The following is a 12,122-nucleotide window of genomic DNA, read 5'->3' as shown; positions in this document are numbered from 1 at the left end:
ACCCAATAAACTTTCTCCCGCGAAAATTGATTCCAGGAATCTTTACATTTACATTCATTCCTTGACTACTAAACTATAGAGTGAGCTGTAAAGAATTGGCCCTTTGTCCCTATTTAAACTGTTCTTAGATCTTACAATTTCAATGCTTTCAAATGCATCCAATAATTCATTATTGGACACATTTTTCAACAATTTTTCATTATTAATATTTGTTATGATTGTGATCGGCAATACCTGATTTACCGGTCCGTCCATATTTCAAATGAGCTATGTGCTCTTTAAACCGGACCATAACGAATCTCTTAGTCTGCCCAATATACTTTCGGTCACAACCATCACAGCTAATTTCATATATTCCACTCTTTTCCAAAGTTGGTATTTTATTCTTAGGATTGCCCAACAATTGTTTTAATATATTGTTGGATTTATAAACCAATTTAAAACCTACTCTGCTAACTATTCCTTCCGTTCCTTTTGTATCAGAGCAAATCGTAGGAAAATTTAGAAATAAAACGGGTAAGTCAAGTGATTAGGTTTAAGTTTACCTTCTGTCTCTGAAGATGGTAATTTGGTTATCGAAACGCGCGTCAGACAGTATAATTGTGAGTATTGGTGTAGTGGTGGTATAAACAGTATTTAAGTAGTCGTGACTGTGTATCTTCATTCATCTTCTAAACGTTTATAAACCATATTATGTATAATTGTATAATGTCTTCAAATCATGTTAATGAGTGTATGTTATGTATATTCAATGTTTGTTTTATCGGACATAATCTAACATAATAATGAATATTTTAGTTTGCTGTCAACCTCTTTCGGACTCTTCCCCCATCTTCGAACCCCAATGGTGCCGAATTTGATCCCGAAGAAGATGAACCAACGCTCGAGGCTGCCTGGCCCCACTTACAACTCGTTTATGAACTCTTTCTTAGGGTACTCGAAGCACCTGACTTTCAACCAAATCTTGCAAAACGGTAAGTTAACAAAAAACATGTACATATTTTTTAATCTTACTTCAACTTTTACTCAACAAATAGACAGGTCAATATTAACGGAGAAGACTCAGACACTTTCTGGATCAAGTCTATGGTACCATAGGGCAGTGTTCCAGGATCACTATTTTATTTACTATATATATCAGATTCTTCGATGACAGAAAATATTTTAACAGGAACATTTGTGATAATACAGTCATTTTTTACAGCAACTCTGACAGCTCAGCTCCAAAATCTATAAGATTGGAAGTGGAAAATAAATCTGCACAAATAACACAAACCAAAAACATTTTTGATATGAAATTAAGTAAGGGCTGCTAATTTTACCCCCGTATATTATAACATGAATATGGAAGAAATATCCATAGTTAGTCCTTTGCGAGTGCACGAAAATTACTGAATTTCAAGTTTCTAGCAATACTGACATTTTAGAAAAAAAAATAGGTCACCAAAGGGTGATATCTCGGAAAGGGTTGGGCTGAGAAAATTTTGTTATAGGAAAAACCCATGTTAATTTCATTCAAGCAATCGCCTCCTGAATTTAGAAACACTCTGTACGCTCATTTTCAATCCTTATCTTTATTTTTGCATCCCATTATTGTTTTATTTAATATGTAGTTAATTTTTGTATATATTTTCTTGTTTTCTTGTTTTCTGTCAGTATCCTGATTTTGAAAATATCTTCTTTTCTTTTTCATTAAATAGAAATCTGTCCTGTTCAATACTGAATATTCAGCCTGCTCCTTAGTTCTTCTTGAAACGCTGAGCTCCAACTCCAACCATTTTTCTAGAAGTCTGCCTATAGATCTATGTGTTTGATTTCTGTTTTTTATCGATCTGTTCTGTCTTTTAACATAATTTCTCCAACCTCGTTTACAATCTCACCACATGCTTGACATTATTTAGAGATATTTGAAAAAATAAGATTTTCAGTTCACACTTTTAAAAAGTCCTTCCTTATTATTCAGTTTTAGAAAAACATTATACATAAAGAAGTGCCCTTATTTTTGAATATATTTTATGGTCTTGAACTTTTATACACCTTGTATAAATAATCATCTACATATTGTACCATTACTTTACATATCATTCTTTTTACAGATATATAGACCAAAAATTTGTATTACAATTATTAGATCTGTTCGATTCGGAAGATCCGAGGGAGAGAGATTTACTCAAGACTACACTACATAGAATATATGGCAAATTTTTGGGCCTTAGAGCTTTTATTCGAAAGCAAATAAGCAATGTGTTTTATAGGTTTATTTATGAAACCGAACATCACAACGGCATAGCCGAATTATTAGAAATTCTGGGATCTATCATAAATGGATTTGCGTTGCCATTAAAAGATGAACATAAGGTAAATATGTAGTATAACTTTTGTTTGTCTTAGATAGTCAGAAGGAGAACTAACAAGAAATGTCCCGAAGCACAGTGGGACAGATGGAATGAAAACCTGGTCGAAAGTCCAAATTGTCAAGTGTTTAAGGGGGTGCAAGAAAATATACCTGAAATGTCCGCTTTTCTCATTTTTGGTCACAGTACGCATTAGAAGTATGCTCAAAATATTTTGTTTATTTTTGTGTTTTCGATATTATCTAGTTATGGGTGAAAGGAATCTGGCTACTTAGTTTAATATTAACTCTTTGCATTCCAGCCTAATAACTCATAGAGGTTACCAATAACTCCAGCACTACATTAGTTACAAGTACATATCTGTAATGTAGAAGAAACATGGAGTCTTTGCAATAAAACAAAACATTTATTTCCCAGCATTTCAATGAAGAAATATTTTCTAAATTATATTGTAAAAGAATAACATTAATTTTAGAGCTTAAGATTTCTTAAAGTGTGATAACTTTCAAAACAATTACCCATATGTATGAAGTTTCAGCTGTCTATTAGAACACACAAGACAATCAATTTTTTTTCTTACCTCTTTGCAATATGTGCAGTCTTTTGTCCAGGCTTGATTATTCCTTTGTTCAAATTATAATTAACTTTCATCATGTTTTATTTAGAAAATGTGTCTCTTTATTGTTTATGGTACCTCGAATTTTATTACCAAGGTTTTTCTATAACTAGTATCATAGAAGAGATATCAACAATATATACTGCGAAAATTATTAATTGACAAATAAAAAAAATCTTGTACTTTTTGTTGAAACGTCAAGTAGAAACTAAAAGTAATGATGAAATCAAATTTTTAATAGTTCTATTCTAATAAAATTATTGTTACAAATTCATTACTCAAAGAGCTATTCACATATTTTTCAGTATTTGTAATAGAAAATTATTTTTCAATATGTTTTAGCTATTTTTATTGAGAGCATTAATGCCTTTACATAAAGTAAAAAGCCTCTCGGTATACCATGCTCAACTGGCCTACTGCGTAGTTCAGTTTTTAGAGAAGGATGCGTCTCTCACTCAATCTGTAATCCAAAGTTTGTTGAAGTATTGGCCAAAGACCCACAGTCCGAAGGAAGTGATGTTCCTTAATGAACTTGAAGAGATACTGGATGTTATAGAACCAGCAGAATTCCAAAAAGTGATGGTACCTTTGTTTCGACAGTTATCAAAATGTGTCAGCTCTCCACACTTTCAAGTAAGTTTACAAAAGTAGTTACTTCTTTTAAGCAGGGAAAAACTACTACCCAGCCTGCCTGGAGTTGGTTCATCATTAACGGAAATAGAAATTCTATACCAAGATGTGGCAAAAGCTCAAAGACTGAGACATAAATAAAGCCACTGGCGTCGAACCAATTGTATTGAAGAAATGCCCAACCATTGCCAAGGTCATTGAGAAAGTTGTTAACAATCAAATATTGAAATGACGAGTCTGCTGGCATCATCAGCGATCATCAATACTGCTCTAGTAGCTTCATCCATCCATCCAGGTCTCTATGGAAGGACACACCTCTGAAAGATTTAAGGTCAACGCTGGTGTTCCTCAGGGATGCATCTTGTCACGGACTCTCTTTCTCTTGTTTATCAACGATATACTCGACAAAACTGCAAACTCCATATATAGCTTCGCCAACGATAGCACAGGAGTCTCGTTGTTCAAATGAACCGCCTCAATAAACTCGACCAACTTCAGGAGAAGTGGTTGTGTTTATATTTATTTGACGAGTAAAGAAATCACTGGTTCTAGTATAGTCAAGTCTGATAAAAATACAAATGAATAGGACTTTGGGTCAGATACCTCGAAAGGCAACCATAAGCCTATTGAGAAAAACATAGTGGATTGTCGTAAGCTTGGATGTCTAAAAATAAAACCCACTGAGATCGTGTGGAACCATGAGTGCATGCTGTAGGTTTAAGGTGGAGAGGAATGAATTCTACAAGTAATTGGAGCCTTGCCAGTAGTGTTTAATCATTTCAGAAGGAATCACTAAGGAGATGGCAGTATAATGTAATTGGTGTGGTGATTCTTCTTTGTCTTATAACTTGGCATTTGTGTATATGATCTCACAGCTATGATTATTCTGGAGTGCTATTCTGTTTCTAGGGTTTGAAAGACCTATTCTAATTGGCTTTAAAAGCAGAGTAAGTCAAGAGGGAGGGAAGCAATTTGGCATTTGGAATTTTAATATAACATTAACATTTTCGTTAGAAAATTGTAAACTTTAATTTCTGGAATAAGTGGTTGTATTACAATATATTTAATTGATCGATATAAATAAATAAATAGACTCCATTTTTCCTCAAAAAATGGTTTAGCCACTTCGATGTTTGTACTGCCACAATTATACATTCATATCCGCATATCTTCGACCTTGCAATCATAAAGAAATCAATTAACAACAGTATGCAAAATCCTTTGCAAGTTAAACAATAATATTTGTACCACAACAAATTCAAATATTTGATTATTCATTTGCCAATGGCATGCTAATTATATAAAGTTTTGATTTTGTTGTGTAATTTTTTAAAATACTGAATGACTTTTCCATTATTCTCTATGCTAAATATTTTGCTACCCAAGACAAATAAAATTAATGAAAACCACCCTACTATGATCACTGATTTTATAATTTGGAGATTTCAGCTTATTTTCATTTCTTGTATGACACAGCCTAGCATACTCTAAGTAAAATCGTTTATTCTAAATATAAAATGTCTTAAATGGTATTTTTTCTTTTATTAACGATTATCTCTCCTTATACAGTGTTGAACAAAAATTTTGGAAGGAGCAATTAATTTAACTCGAATAGAATTTGTTAAATTTTTATAGACCAAACTATATGTTGAATTTGAATAAATCCAACTGTTTTACTGGATCCTCACCACACTAGTTATTATTAAATGATTATTGCACAAATTTATTATTATGAATTAAAATTTAACCTGAACCACATTAATGTAGCCATATGTCTTTATTCTTTATAATCCTTATTAGTTTTCATATAATATTTCCTATTTGTATTTGATTTTGTGCTCTGTGATATTGATTATAATTTATCTAGGTGGCAGAACGTGCGTTATATTACTGGAATAACGAATATGTGATGTCTTTGGTATCAGAGAATGTTGTAAAGATTCTACCCATAATGTTTCCAAGTTTGTACAGAAATTCTAAGACTCATTGGAACAAGACTATTCACGGGCTTATTTATAACGCTTTGAAGCTGTTCATGGAAATGGATCAGAAATTATTTGATGATTGCACTCAACAGTATCGGCAAGAAAGACAAAAGTAAGAATTATATCATTTTTCTTTTTACAATATAGATTTTTAAAACAAATTTTTTCAGTTTTTGAATGGAAAGACAATGCGGAAGTGATCAGTTTTATTTCTGATTATTTTGACTTATTTTCAAACAGATGTCATATCTATTTAATGATATTTGAATTATACTTTGAAATATGAAATATTAAATTGTTTCATTTTGCAATACTCGATTTTTTGTCATATTTGGTTCAGATAGTGTGAACATGAGAGCATATACCTCGTACTGATGAGATGCAGTGACTGGTGTAAAATTATAAATATAAATAAGTGAAGATATAACAGAATTTTTTGTGTGTCTTAGTTCTTTTCAATACCCAATACCAATTGTAATTTATTTAAAAAGAATAAATATTATCAAAAGAAACAATTACTATGGTAAACTGAAGATCAATTACATCAATACAAATATGTCACTGATAATTTCAGAAAGTGTCTGTAAAATTTGTTGCTACAACTTAATTGTTAATAGATGGAAAGCTTTTCAATCGACCTAAATGAAATATAGCTCATTTTATTTGTTATATCTTCGGGTATCAAAATTAAGAAAAAAATTGAGATACTGTTCATTTCATATTTTTAATGACTGCTTTAACAAAAAATATTCTTGATAAAAATGTTTTTTGTCAAAATGTTTTGAATATCTCGTGAACCATAAGACTGGTAAAAAATTTTATAACGATTTTATTAATTATTTTATTCTCTATCCTTATGTGTTTTTGTTGATTAAATCAAAGATGTGGCTCTCCAGTTATCTGTTTATCATATTTAACAGTAAAACTCAAGAACTAGAGCACCCTATGTTTTATAGGCATTGGAATACCATATGCATACAGATTGGCTGAAGTACACTCTTGTGCTCACGAAGCAGATTATTCAAAAATGTGATACACACATAGAGTTTATCAATATAATAGATGTTTACTGAACTATCTTTCATAGATAACATTAATTTATTTGCTCCAGTCATGATTATATTACGATTTCGAAAATACAATCATCCATCATACATTTTTGCTTAGATCTTTGAAATTCTAATCTTGGAAACATTATTTGACATTATTTCCAATTTATTTTAGAGAAAAAGAAAGAGAGCATCAACGTCAAGAACTTTGGAATAAAGTAGAAGTACTGGCATCAAGAAAACCCGAATATGACAGTGTGTCAAGAAACTATAATTTGATTAACAGCATATTAACTAGCCCTGAAAATGATGAAGACCTAAATATTAATAACTTGAAAGATGAAGATCCAGAAGTAAGTGGTACATTTAATAAGTTTCATTGATCAAATTAAATTGATACATAATTTTAATTTAAATTATTCAGACTGGAAAACTGGAAAAAACATTACATTACCTCACTCTCCAAGGGCAAACTTATAAAATAGTTGCCGAAGAATGAAATTTGTTGCTTCAGCTGATTCCTAATAAACCACGTTAATGGTAACTTAATAAGATGACAAAAATTTTGGAAATACATACAATAATATCAAATGGCAGAATGTGGGGAAATATGTTGCTAATTAGTTGTCATACAACTCATGTGTTCTTTATTGTTTGACATATATCAAGTGTTACTTCCTGTAATTAATTAAATGTAAGGTTAAGGTGTGTGAATATTAATTTCAGTTTATCAGAAAGCATTTTATTCAATAAAATATAGAATAAACTTCTATGGTTCGCTACTCAACTCAACCAAATTTAGTCTTAAAATTATATAAAAAATCATTATTTTTACCTGAAAAGCAACGTTTACCGGCAACCATGTGGCCGGCACGCTGTTAGGGAAGTCATAGAGAAAGATATATTAAATAATCGTTAAATTTTTTTTTGAAAAAATTTTAGAATATCCATTAGTTGAAATAGTAGTACTGTTAAAAATCCATCAATAATTGATAGTGAATTTGCTTCGATGCACTAATTTTTTTGTATTACCTCTAGTTTAAAAAAAATTATTAGATTATTCTTTCACTAAATCATGTCACATTAGTACATGTATCCTATTTAGCGAACGGAAATCGTGGGTTGTTGATATCAAGCACTATAGTTTTTTCTCTTATAAACTATACAATGAATGTATTGAGTTTAATTGATGTATTGTTTGCACCTGATGCCATTGACTATTCAAAGTTCACAAACATTGAGAGTAATTTAAAGTAAATTGATGTTTTAGTATAAAAGTTTGTAATAAATATCATAACATACTGGAGACTCTATAAACTAAACTAATAATTATATAGAAATCACAACTCATAAATTGAACTTATAACTAAAAGCCAAGTTACATGGAAAAATAATAATACAATATACTTAAATTTCCATCTGACATGTGTGCTGCGAGCGATAAACACTGTTTAATTCATGCCTTTTTATAAATAATAAGTAATAATTCACTCGCTAAACATTCGCTATATAACACAGAAATTTTTACTGAAATGTAACAAAGTTGCTGCTTTTCTATGAATTTTGATACTTTTATAATTCTCTAAATTTTTGGGAGTTTATTTAGTCTTTTGTTTTGTAGGGTATAAAATACAATTCAAGAAAAAAAATTAGGTTGGGTGAGTATACATACTTTTTTTATCATTAAATTGAAAATACCCATCCCAGCACCAAATTCGAAAAATCAATTATCCAACTAAAACACATTGTATACAAGAGCAACAAAATCTGTGTTATTTTAGCAAATGTTTAATGAATTGTGTGAAATTCTAAAAGTGTTAAAGAACGTTATGAAAATGTTGAATCATTTTATATTATCAGACAATTCATTTGATTCAATTTCCAGCAATAATAACGCATAATTTCGATTTTAATCTTATGAAATATTGCAATGAATTTGGGCAATAAATTATTATATAGAATTTTAATTGAAACTTCACAAATAATAGATTGATATATTTTTAATAAAATTAGAAACATACTTAATAGTAAAAAATGTTGATGGGACAATAAAACAAAAGAATTTGTTGATGAAAAAAAGAGATTATAGCAAAATGACTGAACACAAAAGACAAGGAAGACTTAAGAAACTTCAGGGAACAAAAGACAAAGAATAAGAGAAAGGAAGTTTGGAAGCTTGGAGATTTATTAAAAAAGTAAAAACAGATGAAAAGCTCAATAGTCCGTTGCAGTTAATTCCGACAAATAAACGAGTAAAACACTACACAAACCTTCTTACGGAAAATAGAGACAATTACAATCATAGAATGGGCTCCAAATCGTAGGTGAAAAAATACATAGATCAAAATGCAGTAAAAATGCAATTAAACATCTAAAACATGGTAAAGAAACGGGACCAGTGAAGATAAACGCAGAACAACTTAAAAGTGGAACCGAAAAGCTGTACCAGAAGATAAAAAATTGGCCTTTATAACATCTATACACAATAAAGGCAACAAATTAGACTGTAAAAACTATCTGTAACTAATATCATATGGAGAGTCTATGGAAGAATGATAAAAAATCTTATAGAAACAGAATGTAAACACCAAAAAAGGAACAATTTGGTTTTAGTGCGGGAAGAACTTGTACAGATAATGTATTCCACCTAAAGCAAATCTATTGTTCATTGACTTACAGAAAGCTTACGATAACGAACTCATTACTAAATTAGAGAAAGTACTCCAAGAAACAGCTAAAAGTCATTCAGAATCTATACGCGAATAAGAAAACTTTTGTAGAAATAGGTAATAAAATATCAGAGCTATTTAGAATTGATAAGGGTCTGCGAGATACATTTTAAGATATATGTGGCAAAGGCACTAATTCAGTGGAAAAGAAAATGTAGAGGAATGGGGATAGAGATTGACGAAGATATCTGCTTCTATACTCTACAATTAGCCGATGATCAGGTGATGTGTGGAATCAAGAAAAAGGATCCTGAATACATGGCCAGAAAAGAGTACGAAAAACGGGGTCTTCAAATCAGGCAAAACAGATAATGAAAGCATTTAATGGAATTCTCTATGACAAATGAAAAGAAAAATAGTAGCTACATTCTAGCAAATTTATATGTTTTTTCAGCAGCAAAAAGTATTTATAAGAAACTAATTTGATTTTATGTAGAAATGTTACATTAACAAAATTAAACTAGTAACCTAATCTTATCAAATGTTTTAACCAAATAATGAATTATACGTTAACTGTACTGGGAAGTATATAATCAGTTTTCTTGTTTTTTTTTAAGATGTTTCAATATATCCCTTAGTTTTCTATTTGTCAACATATATGATCGATCATATAAATTCGGATCTAACAATAATTTAATTTGTGGTTCAAAAACAATAAAGTAAATGAAATTTATTATTTTCTACAGAGTAAAAAACAGCGTAATATGAACAAACCCTTAATCCGTCGTAAATCGGAACTGCCCCAAGATACGTACACGATGAACGCATTGTCGGATCACAAGAGGGTCGATGAGTATTTAGTAACACCTCCAGATGTCAACAAATGCTAGTCTCACTTCACGCTCCCCTTACTTTAGTGAGAATTGTGCCAATTGACGGAGCAAATCAAGATGTCGGTATGTCAACTGCCGTGGCAATCAGTAACCGAACGAGTCACCGTGCTTATCACTGTATAATATTTATTTTGTTAGAAAATGTTATTTTTTTATGATTTTAGTAGTTATTTATGTATATGATTTATACGTCAATGTTAACATCTCGAGTTAGGATTCCACAGAATTATAATTCATATGCCAATCTTTATCTAACACTCTTTTTTATATTTGTATATATTTAAATGAAGTTTCAAAGATGAAACAGCTCAACTTTCACCACTTAATCACATATTCAACAAAATCAAAATTTTTTTCACCCCTGACCAGCATTATTTTTTTGACTATATTGCAAAGTGCATTACTGTACATCGGATCATTCAGCAGCCTGTCAAATTAAGAAATGTAAGTTATTGATATGTAATTTTCAAATATAAATCTTTATATACTTTTATTTTCTTTATACAATGCTTTTAAATAAACTATATTGTATTAACTGTCGATAGATACATGGTGGTATTTCTGTGGATATTTTTTTTGATTTACTGACTGGGTCAGAGTAGGGCAGGTTAATATTTTTTTAAGTGTCATAAGTAGATTTGACTTCGGTAGTCAGAATTTGTAAATGGTCAAATTTTGTCTATAAAGATATAAATGTATTGAAAATGTTACATATTTTTGTAGAATATATATATTTTAATTTAAACTTTATTTTTATTGACTTATTTATCCTTAATAACAGTATAATTAATATTGTATATTTGTTCAACCGTTCACCTTTCTCATTATAATAAATTGCTATAAGAAAGAGAAGGTTCGTTGAAAATTAGATTAAAGCGTATACAAAAAGATAAATTCGTAAACTATTTGTATTTGTATATTTTTGAATGTTTTCACTTGATTTTTTTTTGTTAAGAAATGTAAAATCGTTTAAATACATGCTCGGTAAACGTTATAATAAATTATAAGAATCATTTTGTTTTTTAATATCCTTCAAATTTATATGCTCCTGGTTTATTTGATTTTGAAGATTTAATGTGTTATTCTTATTATTTGAAAAAATATTGTCAAAGTTCGAGGACGCATAAGAGCCAATCTTCATTAGGCCTGTTTCATACATATGCGGTTCCATTCGGTTCGTTTTGGATAGAAACCAAAAAGAAGAAAGACAATAATTTATTGGGTACATCCTCTCTTCACTTTGCGGCAAGAATTTGGAGCACACAAAATCACTGAAAATTTCAACACAAACGTATTTCCATATTTTCTGCGTCGAAGGACATTCCTTTTCTGTATAGAAGAATGAAAAAACAAAGAAGAAATAATAGAATTTATTGGGTGCATCCTCTTATCAGTTTGCGGCAAGAATTTTCCCGAAGCTAAGAGAAAATGAAGACCAAATGAATTTTTCAATAGGCACTTACCCAATTCCACTTTTTTAGTAGTACCAATTTTATCAAAATCAATAAATTGATTTTGATATGATTCTATGAGTAAATGATTCTATGGGTAAATATAAGGAAAAAAGTTGGTATAACAAAACTTCCAAAAACGGTTTATAAGCGAGTTATGGTGAGCGATAGATTTCGCCCGGATTCCAAATTTGTTTGGTCTATACGGTTTTTGAACTGAAAATTTGAGTAAAAACAACATCGTTAAATGTAACGTTACTTACACAGTTTGCTCATTTTTGTTTTGATTTTCATTCAGTAAAAAAAAAGATATGTTCAACTTGCATTTACTTTTTATTTAGGTTGTACACATCATTCTCTTCAGAATTAAATTTTCTGTAAGGTTTATTTGAATTTATTAGGCATTTAACGAAGTTATTTTACTCTAAACGTAGAAAAGTTTATGTTGATTTTTTTGTACGTTACGTCAGTTAAT

General features: G+C 30.1%; 1 protein-coding gene across 13 annotated transcripts in view; it reads left to right on the top strand.

Moving 5' to 3' along the window:
• The window catches only part of LOC130891019 (serine/threonine-protein phosphatase 2A 56 kDa regulatory subunit delta isoform), a 28,402-nt gene extending 17,193 nt beyond the window's left edge, over positions 1-11,209 (top strand). For 6 of the 13 annotated variants that reach the window (XM_057795483.1, XM_057795482.1, XM_057795481.1 and 3 more), the window contains 6 exons: positions 799-974; positions 2,097-2,358; positions 3,313-3,603; positions 5,468-5,697; positions 6,810-6,987; positions 10,050-11,209. In XM_057795483.1, the coding sequence (XP_057651466.1) occupies positions 799-974; positions 2,097-2,358; positions 3,313-3,603; positions 5,468-5,697; positions 6,810-6,987; positions 10,050-10,193 (1,281 nt within the window). In that variant the 3' untranslated portion in view covers positions 10,194-11,209. Of the gene's footprint in view, positions 1-798; positions 975-2,096; positions 2,359-3,312; positions 3,604-5,467; positions 5,698-5,755; positions 5,897-6,809; positions 6,988-8,255; positions 8,293-10,049 lie in introns of those variants that run through there. The other 7 variants (XM_057795486.1, XM_057795485.1, XM_057795484.1 and 4 more) reach the window with 2 other exon arrangements.
• The last annotated feature ends 913 nt before the right edge of the window (positions 11,210-12,122 follow it).

The sequence above is a fragment of the Diorhabda carinulata genome, chromosome 3 (assembly GCF_026250575.1).
Source record: "Diorhabda carinulata isolate Delta chromosome 3, icDioCari1.1, whole genome shotgun sequence".
In the NCBI taxonomy this organism is placed as follows: Eukaryota; Metazoa; Arthropoda; class Insecta; order Coleoptera; family Chrysomelidae; genus Diorhabda; species Diorhabda carinulata.
The sequence above is the reverse complement of the archived record's forward strand: the minus strand, read 5'-3'. Positions and strand labels throughout refer to the sequence as shown.